This window comes from Buteo buteo, chromosome 22, assembly GCF_964188355.1.
Source record: "Buteo buteo chromosome 22, bButBut1.hap1.1, whole genome shotgun sequence".
Taxonomy (NCBI): Eukaryota; Metazoa; Chordata; class Aves; order Accipitriformes; family Accipitridae; genus Buteo; species Buteo buteo.
Genome location: NC_134192.1, coordinates 17,273,191 through 17,294,101, shown reverse-complemented (window position 1 = coordinate 17,294,101; position 20,911 = coordinate 17,273,191). Strand labels below are relative to the sequence as shown.

The 20,911-nt window shown below is 36.4% G+C and overlaps 1 protein-coding gene across 1 annotated transcript in view; it reads right to left on the bottom strand.

The window, feature by feature from the left end:
- Positions 1–615: 615 nt before the first annotated feature.
- Positions 616–20,911, bottom strand: part of LOC142043373 (transmembrane 9 superfamily member 2-like) — a 34,637-nt gene continuing 14,341 nt past the window's right edge. The window contains exons 10-17 of the mRNA XM_075054526.1: positions 17,156–17,288; positions 15,413–15,532; positions 15,181–15,238; positions 11,900–12,059; positions 11,149–11,300; positions 9,536–9,647; positions 8,940–9,111; positions 616–1,234 (exon numbers count right to left, since the gene is read on the bottom strand). Coding sequence (XP_074910627.1) covers positions 1,167–1,234; positions 8,940–9,111; positions 9,536–9,647; positions 11,149–11,300; positions 11,900–12,059; positions 15,181–15,238; positions 15,413–15,532; positions 17,156–17,288 — 975 coding nt within the window. The 3' untranslated portion in view covers positions 616–1,166. The remainder of the gene's footprint in view (positions 1,235–8,939; positions 9,112–9,535; positions 9,648–11,148; positions 11,301–11,899; positions 12,060–15,180; positions 15,239–15,412; positions 15,533–17,155; positions 17,289–20,911) is intronic.

Below are 20,911 nucleotides of genomic sequence, written 5' to 3'. Positions count from 1 at the left end.
TGTTTGCAGTGACTCTCTGCTCAGCTTCAAGTGCAATTCAAGATTTTGGCGAGCCTCTTTAAAGCCTTGACATTGCTGAGAGAAGAATGCCTGCAATCTTATAACTGAAGAGGCTATTAAGATACTCCATCTCATGTAATCCAGGATTTAAGCACAGGCTCTGCAGAGAGCAAGAAGAAAGGCTTCACCTTTAAGAATCACCCCTTCCTCAGCCCACTAGACTCATGGCTAAACTTCCCAACAAGCTGCACACAGTCTTCATAGGATGAAGAACAGAGAGATATGTGTTTCAGAGGGATAAAAGAAGGAAAAGGTGGTATCTTTCCGATAAAAAGTAATCATTTGCCCAACAAAAAATATTTTGGGAAGAGTTAGAGTAAGCACACAGCTGAGGCACAGGTAATAGCAGCAGCAGCTTCAGAAGCCCCTACCCATCCTACAGCCATGGATTCAAGTGACCACCAGTCCTTCTGCTTGCATAGACAATTTGTAGCCAAAGTCACAGCCAAACTGCTTACAAACAATATAAAACTTGAGACCTATCAACTGGTCAAACTAATGTGATCTGTGTCCAAGCAGTGAAGGCCTAATTAACAAGAAAGGAAACAAGTCAGCTAGAGTTGTGCAGTTTTATTTTGAACAAAAACCAGTGTCGGTATTTTTAATAAAGTCTACATTACACTAAATGCATGTACATTTGTAAGAAGATATCTAGTTGTAAAGAAGGTGCAGGATAATATGTACAATCATAGTTAAGTTAAAAAAATTCACATTTTACATAGATTTACTTGACAGTCCTATGCTTTCATGGTATATAAATGGTAACCAAAAGAGGTAACAAAAAAAAAAAAGTCACAAGGAATTTCAGCTGGAGGACTGTATAATGCACTCATTTTTCAAATAAACTAGTTCATGGGATTTTTATTTGTCCTAAATCAAATTTTGGATATAATTTTTAGAAATATTAGAATTAACATATTCAATGAGTATAATGATGTAAACATTTTTCCAATGGTGCCATTTCCTTCCATAAAAATCTGCATTTTATGCTGTAGTCTGCTCTTCAGCTTTTACAAATTAGAATAATTACACAGGATGTTTTTCAATACATGGTAAAAATCATCAAACAGCAAGGGAGATATGTTCAAAAGACACTTTGAAGCTTTTCAGTCCACTTTCACAACACTGTATATCTTACTTACAAACCAGAAGCAGGCAAAAAATCCAATAGTCCCTAAAATGAGAAAGTGAAAATGGTTAGTTTATCTTCCAGTTTGCTCTGAGAGAAAAATCTAACAAGTACTTCCCAGCAGGACAGAATATAACATTGTAATCCAGCTAACTACCCAGAATAACAGCACTTGTTAAATTTAACAACACACATTCATCCCTAGGCTAACTTATTGATTTAGATCAAAGATGATTTTTAGGATCAGGCTGCTTGATGTACATTTAAACTACTGAAGGTGATGCTACTATCACCACTAGCAGGCACACAGCACCATTTAAGAAACTGACTTTTATATGCACACAAAGTCAACACTTACCTGGGTTTTCTAGGTCTACAATAGTTCACAGCCATCTATGAATTATGACACAAACCAAGGCCTTGGGAAAAGTCACCTGGCCTGGTTTTCTGCTCATTGTGCTCTATTTATACTCCAGAACAGGAAACTTCTTACTCTGTATATCCTATTACTTCCTTTTGCTAATGCAATGCTCTGAGTGCTATAGAAGTTGGGAGCAAGCATCAAATGAAACTAGCAGTGGCACAAACCAACACACATAATTTTGTGTAACATATATTCAAGCTGCGGATTTTCTTGTCACAGGTCACTATAGATAAAAGAAACATACACTAGTTTGGGCAATTGAACAAGTTCATGAACAAAGAAATCCAAAAGCTATTAATTACAGAGACACCATTTCAAGTGCTAAAAAAGCCCTTGAGCCACAGCTGATGGGAGGCTGGGAGAAAGCACCAGTACATGCTTGCCCTATTCTCACACCCCTTCCTGGGAGTACTGCTGTTAGGGTGCTTGGGTAGCAGAACCTGTGGTCTGGTTTGGTATAGCCTTTCTTAATTTCTTACCAATCCAGTTCTTCAGTCACCCAACCCAACAGTTGGAGAAAAAAACCCCACAACTACCTTCTAGAAAGACTGTGGGCCACATGTCAAGTCCTGTGGCTCCAGTTAGCACGATATAGAGTAAGATGATGGAGAGGTGACACTGAATGAGATTAGTCTATACCAATTTTCTGTTTTTAAGCTGAAGAACAAGTCTGTAATTTGCACCCCGCAGTCACTATTATGGGGCAACTGCAAAGACATTATCCATCACACTTATTTTTAAATTACTTTAAGAACTTAGTATGCAAGGAGACATTGAATAGCAGACAATTAATTAAGTCTTAAGCCTCTAAGGGAAGCAATGCATTGCTCCTCATGCTTTTACCTAGGGGTAAACTGCCACAGATGTTAAGCCTTACCAGCTAGAAAAAGGGAAGGTCTCAGTTTCAGCTGAATTCACTCTCAAAGACCCAGCTACATGCCAGCCCTGTGACAGCCCTTACCAGCTACACTATAGGCACTTGCAAGATCATGCACTCAAGCTCCTCCAGTTTTACCTTCATCCTTTTCTGTTTGTACAGCCCACATTTAACATCAGCTCCAACTTTCTTCACTATTTCATTGTGACTGGTTTACTAACTAGGAGGTTCTTTATTAAGCACTTGTCTTTTCTACATTCATTACATTTCTGTCTTTCAGACCACACCTACACATTTGATAAGTGAGGAACCTGTCTTTGGATGCTTATTATCTATATGCCAATTCTTGTATTCTTTGTGCTGCCATGTATATTTGCAGTTAAAGGCTTTTTGACAGCCTACTATTATATGCCACAGATTACCCTTTCCCTCCAAGTTTGCAGTTATCATCCGCTGAAACAGTAGGAGACGGCAGATTTACTGCTGTTGATAGGAGATCAGACACCAGCCACAGAAGGAATTTAATTCCTTTGTAGGCTTGACATCGCTAAGTCTTTGCAGTTTATGGTCAATTCTCACTCCTTCCTACTGTGTCCAATACTCCAATATCAGCACTGTTACTCTAAGCTTTATGCTCATGGTTTTTTCCTAATAATGGTTCTCAGCATCTGCTTTCTAGTTGTTTTTATAATATAGCCCACTTTGAGCCTTTTATGGCTTTGAAAGCAATGCTTCTTCCAAATGTTTAACAGATGAGATATCTTAAAAATCTATCTGCTGTTCTAGAACAAAACTGTAATATCATAACTAAAATGTAGAACTTCAACACAAGAATGAGATTTTCCACACAGTTTTCTGAGCATGCCATAACTTAATATGGGAACACCCTCTAAATCTACAGGATTTTCCCCCAATCCTTGTCACTCTAAATCTTTCTGATACACCAGCTTTCTATAAAACATGGCCTCATTCATAGCAGAATCTGACAACTTCCTACTGTGAACAAGCATTTCATCTATAAACAGATTTTCACAGGTTTCAGTAACATTGATTTTCAACTTCCCTCCTAAAAAAGTCTGTTTAGCAAATCAAAGACCAAGTAGCCCTGTTCCTTTTTTAAACTTTATCAGAAATTTTGCCAATGTAGTGGAACTAGAGTAAGACTATTTCCTAACACAAGCAGTAAGTGGTAATGTTTGTCAGACACCAGATTTGAAGCATGGACTTATAAGCTCAGGAGAGAAAGGCTAGACTCATCACCAAGATATAGCCTTATGTAGTCAGTACCCTCCCTGGTCAGCAGTTTCCTTCTGTTGTTACCTCCACATCGATAATTAGGGCTTACCAGTATCATAATTTCTTCTTCCTTCCCATGAACAAACTTATCCTAGAAATTCCAGATGTGGATACCTCTATGGACCCGCAACTTCAAAAACAGCATCAAATTAAGGACCCCCAAAGTACTTCTCCTAAACAGTATACTTGATGCTCAAAGATCAGAATGGTTTAAAGGTGCTGGCAGAATCACAACTAGGTTGAAAATCTGCCTCAAGAATCCAACTCCAGATCTAGAAGTGAGAATTAATCACACCAAATCAACTAGGCATTTTTAGTGCTCTCTTTTTTAATTAACATGGGCCAAACACTCAGACTAGGAACTTCCAAAAGCTCACGTCAGCACAGAGTTGTGTTGATATTACAAAATGGGTATTAATAGACAGAAACATTATTTATAAGCTGCTTTAAGTTGTAGAGCTGCTTTACCTACAGGATTGCTTATGGTACTGGAGCAAAGAGCATAACTTTTTTTTGAAGAACGTAAGAGTACACTGCTTGGTTCCACTGAAATTCAGTGGTTTTTCCACCTCAGACCTGGGGGTGCTTGTGATTCTATGAACTGCTAAGAGGTTCACAAAAAGTAATTCAGTCAAAAAGCTTCCAATTTTCTGTACAGGAGTAAATATCCCAACCAGAAAGGGATATGAAAATGAATAATGATTGGGGAAGAACAACTCTGAACTAGTTTGGCCTGTTTGAAAATTCTAGCTAGAAAGTTTTCTACATTTTAGCTCATTTCACAATTTTGCCACATGTTCCAAATTTTAGCACTTTGTACAGAAAACATCAACATACTGGATCTTTAGGCCAGTGCTGACCAGCATAACAGGTTCTCAGACTCCCCTTTTAACTACTTTGACTAAGGCCAATCTTAAAATACAGATAAGTGCGTGATCAGTTTCCTACAACTGTGGCTCTACCCAGTAAAATTACCATCATTAGTTGCACTAGTTAAAATACAACCTTGTCACCTCAAGTAGCATGGCTTAAAATGTATTTTCTTGAAAAGCATACTCAGCTCTTCAATCCTGAGCATTTTACCAAGCACATCTTGCAGCAAAATTAGAATCATCCCTTACTTAAAATGTGCCTCTCATTAGAACAGCCGGACTATTTAGGTAAGCTTTAGATAAGACCACCCTAGGATCTTGCTTATATTTGTTTCTTTCAAAACACATCCAAACTGAAACCAAAGTTTTGAAGCACTATCAACAAGGAGCATACCGCTTCAGCTTACTGCTTCACTTACAGACATCAATGAACACAACATGACATAAAACAGATACCGAAAGGTGTTTTTTAAAGCCATTTAAAAAATTCTAACAGCAAGTATTTAAAAAAACAAAGAAAACACAAACCCAAAACCCAACCCCCAAACAAACAAACAAAAAACCCCCACTAGTTGAAAGAGTTGAGACCTCTAAAATTATTTTCTGATTGATCTAAAATCCCTTCCACTGTAAGGTTTTTACGGCTTTCATATGCACATCTCTATCAAACGACACAGCACAAAGATACCATGCCTGACACCAATTCCTCCAATGAACCTGTAAAATCTGTTTATTTTAACCTAATATTACAAATGAGTTTCATGGCTAATGTTTACTTTAACCAATCCTAACCACTCACCAGCTTAAATTAAATGAAAAAGCATTGAAATTACATACATTTAAGAACTTACTTTTGTGGGGTAGACTTTTATTTTTCCCTAAGTGGGTGACCTTCATATTTTAAGATTCTGCCTTTCTAAATAACCCCTACTAGTCTAGGAAACTGATGCCATCCTAGTGCACTGCAGCCCACTGTACATCACTGATCATCCTAGGGAGGTACAGCTAAAAGATCATTTTTGCAGGAGCTATTTAAAATTCAAGAACCCAGTTGTGAAGATGTCTCAGGTAATTTGTCTAGCCAAGAAGCGAAATACGTCCAATACATGCATTTATACTTACTAGAGAGACACTGACACCTCAGTTGTTTTTTGATCTTTCTGTCCTCCAATTTATATACTGTTGAATACTCTGTTCTGCAATATATATACTACCACTCAGCAACAGTTTTCTTATACACAGAAAGATCTTAAGACACAGAAAGCCAGCATCTAACTGGGTAAGGGAAAGTTATTAGTAAACTAGCTTAAATTCAAAATTAAAAACAAGGATTATTGCACAGAATAATGCCAAAATACATTAATCAGACTGTTCTGCTCTATTCATTTCTTCTAGCTTTATTGTTTAATGAAGAAAAAAGAATTCAAAGCACGAACAGATTGTAAGAAAGCAAATAGAAAAGCACTCTGCACTTGGCTGATACTTCTTATGTACCTTAAAAGCTCTCTGTATCATACTGGTTTCAATCACTGCACAGTGGTGGGTGCTTCAGAATCTTGGATTCTAAACACAATCTACCCAGAAGATCAAAACTCAATTTTGAAAATGGCATTAACTCACAAGTGAAAATGATGTTCAAAAATAGAGGTCACTGTAAAGCAACATGCTTTGACTATGTTCAGCATTTTTTCGTCTCCTAGCATAAAATGCATGTAATCATGTAGCTATCCCCATTCAACCACACTTATTATTTCTTGAAAGATTAGCTGCACTTTGTACATTAAAATAAAATTCTCTTGTTTGGGTGTGCACATTAATTGTTAGATTTCACTGGTCAGATCATATTATTGTCGTTGTTGCTATACAAGCATTCAGTTCCTATTTACTTATTCATTATGATCTCTTTTGTAATGTCCACAGTAACACAACACACCGCCACATAGGAGGTATTAACACTGCCCTTTATATTTCTGTCACAGTTGCTGAGACCTAATAGGCAAGAATAGAGAAAACCAAAATACCTAGTGCTAACTTAAGTGGAACAGATCAAGGTCCCATTTTGAGAACACACATACAGGAAGAACACTATTAATGCAAACAGCGTGTAAAGTTACATTAGCAAGCTCCCTCACCTCCATAAACTTGTGAAGGACTAAACCCTTATTTTCCAAAGCAAGTGCTATTAAGGAATATTTTACAAAACAAAGCAAAGTTAGGTGTCTTCTGCTTGAGTCATCTATCTAGAATGGCTTACATTTCAGCCCAAAAATCAATCATCAAACTAAATATGGGAAGGAAATTTATCACAGCATTTATTACACACTGCCTATTATACCTATTACCTTTGTAGTGACTAGCTATTCTATTAAATGTAAAAAAAACAAACAAAAAAAAACCAAACCAAAAAAAACCCAAACCAAAACCAAAAACCAACCAGACACTTGCAAAAGTAACAGCAGCACAGTTTATTATTGTACTTTTGGGGCCTCACTGGCCTCCACATCAAGAACTCCAGGATCAGCACATCTGAAGCTTTTAATACCGTTTCAGCAGCTGCCATGACAATTTCAATTATCATTTTATATATGAAAGGGATATTTTTAATTCTACCAATTTGCATCTTGTAAGTGAAATTGAAATTGGCAGAATAGCAACTAACCTATGCTAAACCCCAGACACATATTAACATATTGCTTTAGTTTAAAAGTAATTAAGACATTTTGGACTATAGTTTGGGGTTTTTTAAAATATATATATAGATATAAAGGACATCTGGAGCTTGTCTGTTTCACCAGGATTTAAGCAGGGGTTTAACTGGCAATAAGCCAATGTCTATGTTTGCCTTCTAATAATTAAAAATTAAAAGAATTAAATTCTCCTCCCTTCCCCCCCTTTTTAAAACTTTTTTTTTTTTTACTTTCTTTTGAAGAGACACAGGTCTAAATAATAAACAGTAATAAAAATCCAGCAATAAGTGCCAGTTAACCTTGTTAAATATGATTTCTACAGAGTAACTGCTTTGTTCGAACACATACAGTAATTTTCTTCAGTGTTTTATTATGAACAGTGCTTTTTTTGCCTCATATCAACCAATATTAGAGGCAATAAAGATGAAAGAGGTCCTTCTCACTGCTGAACTGACAAACTTGAAGTCTGATGCTAAGACTTACTTTCATGACTTATTTTAGCCACTCTTTTTTAACCACATCGAGGGAGTTAAGTGATGCATTTCATAAAGCCAACACAAAGTAATTACAGCAGGTTTCAATAATCAGGCAGATGTTAAGAAGTAACAACCCGAACCATCATGCCATCCACAGAGAGATCCTCTATTATAAATCTTAGGAATGAATGCAAAGGTTAGTTTTATGAACAACCCATTATATATGAACAAGCATTTTCTCTAGTTCTACCACTGCAGTACTTCATGATGTTAAGCAGTGATAAATAAGAAAATCTGACTTCATGTGTTAAAACTACATACACAACCAGCAGCAGTATGATGAACACCAATATAAAATGCCCCTGGCTATTTTTAAGGGCCAGTACCCTTCAAAGAGCTTCTAATTTCATCTAACACATGGTAAATCTGGCAGAGATTTCACATCAAATCAACCTCGAAATTATAGTTTGAGCCAAATGATTATGAACATTAGAGTAATTCTGTAGAAGACATTTAGTCTGCATGAGTAACATCAGAAAAGTTAAGACTACTAAAAATGGAGAGCCATATTTCAAATAGGTTCCTCAAGTTAAAGTACATTCCTGCCATTAAGAAGTGGTGCTTAATGAGCAGGTAAGATCACCTCTAACAGTACTAGAACTCTCTATCGTCAACATTCACTTTTTTCCCAGCACCAACCTGCTTCACTTGCTAATAGTGAAAGCTGAAAACATCTTTTATTCTCCATATGCAGAGTGCAGTATCTCTAACTATAGAGCTTCTAGAAGCAATTATGAAATCCAGAATCAAGTTAAACTCCCCTGATACAAAGTAAACAAGAACGGCACTTTGAAAATATAATGGTTTGAACTCACTGCTAAAATAATATGCAATAAAGGAAAATTAATTATACTATAAATAAATGTAATTTCAAGTTAGAAAAAAAACCCTTAAAGAATATCTTCCTGTGATATGTGGTGTCACAAACTATAAAAGTAACACTGCCTAAAGAGTCATAAATTGTATTTAATGTTTCAGATAGTCTAAATTTCACCTAGTGTTTCTCATTTCAAAACCAGAAATCCCTGCATTCATTTTAGTTTGAACAATGGACTTACCTGTGAAAAGGAAAAAAATCAAGACCATGATCATCGTGTAACCAAAGTATAAAATGGTGCTAGCAGTTCCTGTTATCTGGAGTTTAGAGAAGAAGTAATGAACTGCATAGATAAAGAGATAAACTGCTGTAAAGCTGCTCGTCAAGAATGATCGCCACCACCAATGATAATCCTGAAAGAAACAATAAACCATTCAGTAAGAGACATCGTGTAGAAAACAGAATATAAGTAATCCGGTTAAAAAAATAACATTGTCTTATGAAATACATTTAATTCTTCAAAATTTATCTTAGAAAAAGAAAAATTCCAACATAGCATGTAGCTACTTTTGTCCTTCTCACTCAGCTGTATTGCTTACACTATGAACATGAAATTATTCTAAGATGAAGGCTGTTTAATTTTGCTTATCTGCTGCAAACAGTGGATTTTGAAGCAAAAGGCACATTTCCCAAGAGTGGCCAAAACAGCCATGTCAAGGGTTGACAATACAATCCATTCACAGCATCCAGCACATCACAATACATGTGAATACCTTAACTCTATTTCTAACATCTTCCAACTACAAGTGGTATCTACATCAAAACTGTACTTTTTACCTCTGCACACAGATGAAAGTAGCACAACAAAACTGTAGCCTCAGAACATGTAATTAGAAGAATTATGAAAACTAGGAACAGGAAACCAAACATGTAGTACATCTGATGCGACCTAAAATAAAAAATAAATAAAAACAAGAGTCTAATTTTTGGTTGAAGTTCTCTGAGTTACTTTACAGTGTTACCTGGCCAGATGCTAAGGTAATTAAAAAAAAAAATAATAAAAAATCCACACCACTGGGGCAACTTTGTCTATAGCACTATTGGCCAATTCATAAAAAGGTTTTTTTACTCTATCTGAATGTACTCTGTAAATAAAACTACTGTTCAAAGTCCTCAGTTATACTTCCCTTGAAATGACCTTCAGTCAGCTTTCACAGAGAACAGTTACAGGCAGTTTCCAGAAATGGTTATCACTTCAGGTCTCCTTTAGCTTCCTTAACACTCACATCACCTGTACTCTCTTCCCAAGTTACAATACCCACTTCCTTCCTACTACTGCAGCTAAGTTTTCCAAGTGTTTCTGCATCTCCTCACTACATCCAATCAGATGCTCCTCCATTTCCAGTCTATCCCCTGACCAAGTCTGACTCCAATACAAGGACTAACCAAACACCAAAACACTCCAAAAAAAAAAAAAAAATCAAGGGAAATATGCTTGTTTACTTTTAATCTGGGGTCATTCAGATAAGGGAAGTAACCAAACGCCTTTATTGAGTGATGGTGACAATTATACTGCAAGCGTACGATTTGACAGAGGGAGTGGAAGTTGCATGTTCCTTCCATGCTTCCCTTCTGTAGGATAAATAATGAGAAACAATTTGGGAATTCAGTAATTTCAACTACATAAGGCCAGAGTGTACCTGTTTGTCAGCTGATTACATTTTCCAGCATAGCTACATTACATGGTTTCTACTTTTGTTGAGGACTAATATGAAAGGCTAACGTATCTAATATATTTGCATTTAAGAATAGATTTAGAAAACTGTTCTGTAGGAAATCTCAACATAAACAGAGGACACCTTGACAACTTAGCACCTTCAGGTTAATATTTTCTCTTGAACAACAATATATTAAACATTTCATATTTACATTGTGAATGTTATGAAAGATTGCACTGGCTTAATTTTCCATGCATCTGCTTGACTAGGTTTTGACAAGATTTAGGACTGATGTGGATGTTTCACAGGCAGTGGAGTCTTTGTTTTGCAGAACATGGAATCCCAAATTCTTGACCTGATTCTGATTTAAAAGCTGAAACTGCTAGATCATATTAGTTTCATAAATCATAATATAATTGCACAACAGATTAGGCTCCACCTAACCACAACAGCATTAAACCATGTTTGTGTCATTCAGAGCCAGGAAGATAAAACAAGGAAACAGGAGTCAAATTTCATACTTTGCAGTTGTCAATAAGAACAACTAGTTTTATAATTTCTAAGCACAGGAATAAATATGCAGATTCTGGAAATTCCACAAAAGTCTGCAAGAAGATCAAAAATTCTATGAATTGGTTTATTCCTCATATTCATTGGTTTGGGATGTTCAAACTCAACTGTGTGTTTATTATCAAACCAGCATAACCAGAACAACAAAAAAGTGATACTCACCAAATGCTATTCAGAATGAAAAAAAGTTGAATAAAAATACAGCCAAAGGGCAAGATACCACCCATCACGATACCAGGCAACGGTTTTGTGAAAAAGGACTGTTCTGGAATTTGGCGAGGAATCTGGTTTGTACGAACTGGATGTTCAATAGGCTTCGAAAAAAATTAAGATAAATTGTTACATCATAAATAAGATTGCTTTTCCCTAATATTAGCATCTAAAGATTTGATAAACGTAACTTTATTTTCATCTATCAGCCATCAGAAGTTACCAAACAAGAAAACTACAAACTTGATATCCATCATTAGGAAAAAACACATATGCTTTAGATATTCCAACTATTGGTCAGTAAGCAAGTCAGAACAAAAGGAAAGAAATCTGTTCAGTCCTTAATTAAAAAAACGTTTTCTTAGTCGTCTGGCATTATCTCAAACTAGTGAAGTACGCGCTGAAGTACTTCTGAAGTACTACTTCAAAAATGAAACTGCTGAGGTATTCCTAAAATACAAAAGGCAAGCAAGACATCCAAGAGCACTATTAAAATCTGATTCTAATGAATAGACAGAAAAAAAAAGTTTAGTGTGACATTACAAGCATATACTCAGTTTCAAAATCATGATAAAATAAAACATCATTTTACAGTCATACGGCCATAGATGTTTCAATTCAACCAGTTCTTGTGTGCTTAGGGATTCAATGGCTCAACTGCAGAAGACAAGTGTATTTCAAAACTGTATTCAAAGAGCCCTACCTTCTCTTTGAAGCCAAAATATGCACCAACAAAGGTTAGTGGGACTGAAATTCCAAACCACATAGCTAGGATAGCAACCAAAGTGCCAAAAGGGATGGCAGCTGAGGATCCTTTTACCCACAGAATGAGATTCATAATGAAGAAATCAGCAAAGACAATCCTGAAAAATATCAGAAAATATATTAAAATATTCAGTAAAGAATAAATATCAGTTAATATTAAAAAACACAAGTCTGTATCAGAAAAATTTAGCTTCTTGCAATCTTTCATTCCCTAACAGTCCTGGTTACTTTCAGCAATTGTTCAGTTAACGTAAAAACGCTTGCAACACTCAATGCCTATAATGCAAGAATCTAGGGTAAAGCCACTGTTTAAATAAAGACTCTGCAATAAAACCAAAAAGTAACAAAGATTCAAGTGTAAAGATCTATACAAAGAATACTAAAAGGTAAAATAAATATAAAACCCCTCCTATCTGAATTACCTTTCCTATTATTGCCAGTCATTTAATTCCTTTATTTAGGTCCTTTCTAAAGGTATGGGAACTGAGCGTGATGTCAATGGTATAGAATAAGGGGTGGATACTGTCCTGGTTTCAGCTGGGATAGAGTTAACTGTCTTCCTAGTAGCTGGTACAGTGCTATGTTTTGAGTTCAGTATGTGAAGAATGTTGATAGCACTGATGTTTTCAGTTGTTGCTTAGTAGTGTTTAGACTATAGTCAAGGATTTTTCAGCTTCTCATGCCCAGCCAGGGCACCTGACCCAAACTGGCCAACGGTGTATTCCATACCATGTGACGTCCCATCTAGTTTAGGAACTGGGAAGTGGGGGCAGGGAATCGCCACTCGGGGACTGGCAGGGTGTCGGTCGGCGGGTGGTGAGCAATTGCCCTGCGCATCATTTGTACATTCCAATCTCTTTATTACTACTGTTGTCATTTTATTAGTGTTATCATTATCATTATTAGTTTCTTCTTTTCTGTTCTATTAAACCGTTCTTATCTCAACCCACGAGTTTTACTTCTTTTCCCGATTTTCTCCCCCATCCCACTGGATGGAGGGGGAGTGAGTGAGCGGCTGCGTGGTGCTTAGTTGCTGGCTGGGGTTAAACCACGACACTAGCCAGTAAATTCCCTCTGAAAAAACACAGTGATAGGAAAACCTCATATTTAGGAAGCCACACATTACTGTCACAACAAACATCTACCTGTTGCTGTTGTGTCACAGCAACATGCTAGCAGAAGGGTGCATTAAAAAGGGCTCTTCCGTACAACAAGAATCTTCGTATCAACACCTTCTGCAGTCACATAGTTAAGTAGCCCACGCCTTTTGAGAATTTAAATAAAGACTGCATCAGTCATCACACCTCTCTGGACCTGTTCTTCCCTCCACAGTTAAGTGCATCTACCATTTTCTAAACATCCTGGGAAAACACTAGAAAACAACTCCAAGACATATGATGAAGACTTCAAACCCATCCCATTCTGAAAGCAAAGCAAAACGTACTACAAGGGAACCCCATATAAAAGCCTGCTTGAATTTCCATTATTCATGGATTCAGAGATGTATCACAGAAAATTCAGCCTCAGGAAGGGTCCCTTCAAAGTGCACCATTGTCTGGGTTTTGTTAAAAAGTGTTCCTGACGCAGAATTTAAACTGCCCTGAAGTGAACATGCATCTTCCACTGTATTTAATTTAAAAAGGAAGGAGGAAGGATTAGAGCAATAGGCAGGCTCCTTTTTCCCTAGGAGAGGCCTTACAATTGCCAGAACTGTTTGGGAGAATAGACTTGTTAAATAAGCACACCCAAACAACCCCTGGTGTAAGCATTTGTTGAACAAAAAATAAAAATCAAATCCATTTTAGAAGTCTTGCTAATCTTTATCATCTGTCCAAGCTCATAACACAGACCCCACTTACTCCCTCCAAAGTTAGAAAAAAATATTGCAAATATGAACTCCCATCAGTCTACTGAGACTATAACGGCCTTAGGCTGTTTATGATATTATGCAAATTCACTGAACTAGCATAGCATAATCAAGACATCTGTTCCTATTCTACCATCCCCAATCATTTTACTTCCTCTGTGAAACTTAATTTATTTGGGAGTTTAAATGATCAGCACAGTATTTCTTCCACTGATAAATATTTTCTTCTCTCTCAAGATAATATCTAAATGACAGCAGGGAGACTGAAGCACATTTTGTTTAGAAATAAGATTTCCTCGTAGAAATACTACACTCAGTTGTTATCAAATGCATCACATTTCATTTGGTGAAATTCTACTATACTCAAAACCAAATCATGTTTTATTCATTCTGGGCTTTTTGGGGGGGAGAGATACCTTAAAAAATTATTTATAACCTTTTCCTCAACTTTTGCCAAGGACATTTGTCAAAGGGTAGCTTCAGTTGCAACCAAGAAATACAGAAGACTTGCAGAAGAAATTAGTTTCTGTTCCCTTTTTTCACTGACCTAATTCTCATGGAAGGTCTTGAGAGCTATGAGAAAACAAAAGGTAGGAGACCTATCACCCTTCCCAAGCATAACAGTATTGGCCATAGTATGATACATGCTACAGCCATATCCAAAACTGGACACTACCTGTATTTAAATAAAAGTTATAACCCATTTAAGAGAATCTCTGCATCATTCTCACCCAGAAGCATAGTAAATATCTACTGTTTAGTATAGCAGTACATAGTTATTTAGTGTACAAAAAAAAAATCTACATTACATATCCTGTGTCCTTTTCAGTAACACAGTTACAAGAAAACACTGATACTATAACTAAGGTAACAGAGGTTCTGCCTAAAAATTTGTTTCTGCCCATTTACAGAAGAGCACTAAAAACACTCCAAATTTACCACAAAACCACGTACATTCTAACAAAGTAACCGTACCTATTAACAGTTAAGAAAGGATTACCTGGAACATACCCAGTGCTGTGGTACCAAATTGGAATTACCCCATCACTATACCTAATGTTCTGGTGCAGTGCTTCTCAAAGGCTATGACACCACCTTGCAAGAGAGTCCTCCTACCCCCACAGCTGATTACAAAACAAGATGCTAAGAAGCTGTATTCTAGAGTACTAGGCTCCAGCTCCTCAAAATTCACTTTTCTTTATTTTTGCAGATAGGCAATATACAAAAGGAACAGCAACTTGGAGAACAATAAAGAAAATAATCACACAAACAAGCATCATAATTTACTTCCCTCCCACCTCATTCATTTATACTTAAGAATAAAGGAAAGAACGAGGGGAAACAATACTAACCCAGGGCAAAGCAGAGCTGTAAGCAAAACGTTTGTCTTCCACTTCTCACCTCTAAATGCTGAGGGAAAAAGTAAAAACAATTTAAAGTTCAGAACTTTTTCCAACTATTTTGTAGTACAGCAGCAAGAAGCAGATTTGTTGCCCGAGTCACCAGCTCCAGTCTGAGGTCTACATTAACCCAAGCAATTCTGAATTTAATCTGCTGTCACATTAAACAAACGCACGTACTTACTCTTGTACATTCTAGCAGACACGTAACCAGCTGGAGTTCCCAGTAAGACCCACAATACAACTGCACAGGTCATCAAAGCACCACGGTTGGCAGGAGAAAGAAAACCAAGGCAAGCTAGGACTAAAGAGACAAAAAGATTTAGTCATTAGTGGACACACGTCAAAATCCTCCTGTAACACATATCACTGTACAGGTTTATCCCTTTCACTACCAGATATTTAAATAAAGACTATGTGCATAAGCTCTCATATATCCCCATCGCATGACCATACCCCTGATGTCACTGTTTCATTCATAATAAAGCATTATTTCCCCCTCATCTTTTAAATAGAAAGTTTCTCATGGCCAAAAGAGTGAAAAATAAAATGCCACATGGAGACGAACAATGAACCTGAACCAAATTTCAGCTTGAAAAAGTCTGCTTCCAAAATCCTACAGTCCTTCTGTAAACATCCACGGTCAATACTTACGCATGCTAACTAACAACAGAAGTTTAATATGTGGCATAAATGACATCTGAGAACAGTAGGTCTGGAGAAACCAAAAACTTTGACAGAGCTAAGGGTTGGGGTTTTTTTGGTTGGAAGAGGAAGTTGTTGGAGTTTTTTTAGGTTTTGGTGGGTTTTTTGGTTTGGGTTTTTTTTTGTTTGTTTTTGTTTTTTAAGATAGAAATAAGTGCAAAGATAGAAGATCTTAGACACATGGAGTCATTTGCTTGCAATTCCACAAAAGGCTCTCAGCCACCACGATGGATAACATTTTCCTCAAGAATGCGCTGTCTTGAAAATAAGCCTCTTTATTAGAAGAAGGCTGCCTGCGTCTGAACTAATTGTAGAGACCAGCCCAGAGATACTCTCAGAAAGGAGTTTGTTAGTGATCTCTAGTGGGAAATTTTGTTTTTAAACAGAAAAAGGACTCTCCCCCCCCATTTCTTTCTATACTACACTGGTTGCACAGGAAACTATCACAGTTAAGTAAGTTAGAGTTGTGATCAACACTGAAAGACAAGCCCATCAAGAAAATTCTATTAATCTTATAGCATCATGTAATGAATAGGAAAAAAACCCAGCTCATCTATGAAAGACAAAAAAATCTGAATAAAACCTGGAGAACAGAATTTGAAAAATTCTTATTTTGTAAAAAGTATCAGTACACTTCCCAATTCTACTGTACAGTAAGAAAAGGAATGGTTATATACTTTATAGATAACATAATAAAACACCAACTTGTGACAGGTTACATCATCACATGGATATATAGCTATTCATGGTAGGCTCTCATATTATCTCAATGTTGTGCCAGTATTATTTCACTGGCATGCATTCTTGCTCATATTTCTGCATGGCTGCAGGCTGTTGTGTCAAATGTATTAGATGGAAAGTGTTCCGAGAACATTAAAGCTTTGATTACATGTCTTTGAACTTACATTACTGGATCCTTGGGTAATTTACACCATGACAAACTGGTTTTGTTTTTTAACAAGAAACTTGTAACAAGGACGCTTCATTTCTGCAATCATGAACAATCTGAACTAGCCCAGATACAACAACATTTTGAACGACACCGCTTACAACAGCGTTACTGGAGCTATCTAGATTATTGTTATGAAAGAGCATTAATATTTTATTTTACTAAAGGAAGGACTTCATTTTCAAAAGAAGACTTCTATCATTTATTTCATAATATTGCATCTTTCTTACACTATTATACTACAAACACATCACCTTAATAAAAGTTACTTACATAAAGTAATAAATGTCATAATGAAAATTTGCGTTCCTTGCCCCAAAAAGACAGACAGTAACATTCCCTTCCTTGGAGGTCTAAACACATCTCCATGAACCAGCTTCCAGCCAAATTCCTCTTGGGCATCTTCCTGTATAAAATCAACAATGTCTTTAGCAAAGATACATAATGCAGTAGTGAATTAACACAAACAAGATGCAAAATGCATATTTAAAGTTTGATTAACTTCCAGTTTAGATCCAAAGACAGACTAATTGCATGTGATTCATCATTCATTGATTTTATAACCCCCTAATGGTTCAGTGAAAGAAAAAGGCAGGATTTATCAAGAAAATCCTCATCTCAGAGCAAGAAAAAACAAAATGTAATTAGCTAAACCATATAATGTCATTTTAAATTTAAAACTAAAACAAAGCCTTCCATTTAATTTAACTTGGATTATAGCATTTCAATCTAGTTCAAGCATTTATCTTTTTTGCTTTCATTACAAAGCACATTGGTCTCAATGACAACATTGGAAAAGAATGAAATGGTCCCTGTACTCCAGAAGAAAGTCTGGTCCCTAGAATCACTGGGGGCAAGTACCAACACTGTTTGTCCCACTGCCAGAGGTGAACAGATGGATGGCATGGGGTGGGGATCCTCAGTTCAGTGGCTCCAAGAAACCACTGCTGAAGAATAAAACTTCTCAATAAAGTCACTCAAAACAAACACCTCCCCTCATAAAAAAAACCAAACACACATGATCACAAATAAACAACCCCTCAAGACCACCACTCTCTTCCTCATAAAGTTAAAAGCTACAGGTTTCATTCAACCTAGAAGTATTGAGTTTAGTTCAATGGACTGCTTATCACTAGAATTACAGCACACAAAAAAAATAGGGTAAGAAAGAACACAGACCAAACTGGCGAATGACATAGAGCACCTCAACTTGTGACAGATTATGTCATTATTATTTTTTTCTGGAAGATTATCTTTGCCTTCCCCATACTGATTATCCTGGTTTCAGCTGGGATAGAATTAACTGTCTTCCTAGTAGCTGGTACGGTGCTATGTTTTGAGTTCAGTATGTGAAGAATGTTGATAACACTGATGTTTTCAGTTGTTGCTTAGTAGTGTTTAGACTAAAGTCAAGGATTTTTCAGCTTCTCATGCCCAGCCAGCGAGAAAGCTGGACGGGCACAAGAAGTTGGCACAGGACAGAGCCAGGGCAGCTGACCCAAACTGGCCAACAGGGTATTCCATACCATGGGACATCACATCTAGTATAGGAACTGGGGGGAGTGGGGGCAGGGGATCACCGCTCAGGGACTAGCTGGGTGTCGATCAGTGGGTGGTGAGCAATTGCACTGTGCATCATTTGTACATTTCAATCCTTTTATTATTACTGTTGTCATTTTATTAGTGTTATCATTATTAGTTTCTTCTTTTCTGTTCTATTAAACCATTCTTATCTCAACCCACAAGTTTTACTTCTTTTCCCGATTTTCTCCCCCAATTTTCCATTCAAGCTACATGGTGCTTAGTTGCTGGCTGGGGTTAAACCATGACACTGATACAGCTGCTTGCATTTATTGGCTAGAAATTACTCTCAGAAGTCTGATATGCTAATACAAAAACTGAAAACTATTAAATACAAGATAACACCTTGATAAAAAAAAACCCAAAAAACAAAACCAAAAACTATGGCTAAAAAGAAAATGATAACAGGTATCTAGGTATAATTCTGGCACATCAGTGCTCTTCCAGTAAAGAAAGGTTTGTTTGGTTAAAGAAGCATAAAGACCACACTTTCCTGTAAGTCTGAACTTGAACTAATTGTGATGATGATGAGAAAGCTATTGAGGAAAAAGACAGACAGAAAAAAAGACTTTTCCTAGGTAGTTTTAAGTAAGAAATAAAAGAATTTAAAAGGTTACCATCTGAAGCAAATCTTCATCTGTTTTCAAAATGGTGAACACTAAGCAGAAATATATACTTAGTACTTTAGTTCCTGACAGAACAAGGAAAATGTTGTACAAATTTGGAACAGCTGGTATTACATTTGTTATCAACACCTGATCTGGCAAACGCACTCAAAAGACACCCTCTGGTTCTAATACAAACTTTAAAACATATAGCCACATCGTAATACCTGGGGGGGGGGGGGGGGGGGAGAGAGAGACCCAGGTTGGCAGATTGAGACTCCTGATTTATCTTGTATGGGCCCAGAGCGTTGGTCTCAAAGCTCGATTTTTATTAAAACTCTTCTGTTACAGGCCAATTAGCTGCAAGTCAGTATTTTCCAGGCTTTGTTTAAAGATTTCAGCAGTATTTTATATTGCTAACCTTTACCATTCAAAGATGAGGATAAGAATTGTACAACTAATCCAAGTAGGAAGCTACACTTTATCATTATAAAAAAAATATTTGAAGTAAATCTAAAGATATGCTAAAAATTACTCTAAATTTTAAAAAAGTGCAGTAATCCTCAATTTATCCACTAATTTAGCCTAGTTCTCAAAATATTCTAACAAAGATTTAAGTCCCCTACACTCAATTAGTCATGATCAAAGAGATTTAAAAAAAAAAAAAAAAAAAAGAGAAAAGAGTTTTACCTCTCACTGTTGAAAACATACTGACATGAATTCTCTTAAGTTCAGTTCAGGAATCTTTTCTTAGTCATAAGACCCTAAAAGTAATTTAATTATTTCTAAACACTTCATTAACATATGTCTTGCTAAATCTACATTACACTAAAAGCCAGTTGGTATTAGCTGAACGTTAAATGCGCATACTAAGACCACAATCACTGGCTTGTGCATCGATCTGTTTTCGAGTAGAATCACCAGCATTCCCTAAGTGTGAGATGCTAATTTTCTTCATTGCAGCTTCCTCAGCCCAGGTCCTCTTTTGCACAATTATTTCACACTTTTTAAAGACAGGTCCTTGAACTGCAACAGATCTTTAAGTCTGTTACAACTGGCAAGAAAATAAAAAAGTGTGGGTTTTTTTGAAAGTCGCACCTATCCCTGCTGTTATTCATAAAAACTAATCAAGCTTCTACAAGTCTTGCTCTTTACTACATTAAGAATGACCAACTAATAAAGACAACACAGCATAAGATATTGAACATAATTTAATTGAGAGATCAAACAGGAGCTTCACAAAAACGATCAGTTAAAGGATGTGGAAAAATTATTCCACTTTAATTACTGTCTGGATTTGCATTAACAAAAGATATTTAATATCAAAAACACAAAAAAGAATAAAAATACTTTCAGATGTTTTAGTTTCAACATGAAACATTTTTGTGCATTTTAAAGTATTTCTTTATCCAGACAGACAGCAACAACAGTGAAAATTCAAAACTTTGTAGTATCTGACACTATTTCTCATCTTTGGCTTGCAGATACTACTTTTACCAATGAGAAAGAGTAATTTTTACTCAGCCTTTCACTCACAGTCAACTGGTCAAGTCTCTAATTCACAATCAGTTATATTCTCTTCCACCAAGGCAGCAGACCTACCCCTTTCCCATTTTAAGGGGTACGTATTTCAAAAGAACTCACAACAGGTTCAGTCAGATGGCAACAAGCTTCAGTCACTACGTTAAGTCAGACAAACCAGGCTCAGTTTGACACAGTGATCACCAGGGAATTGTATTTAAAAAGCAAAAAAATCATTTACACACACACCAAGTAGTTCTAACACAGCTAGAGATCAGAAGTTGTGCTGCACATGAACTGGAATATTCTTATCTCCTAACCG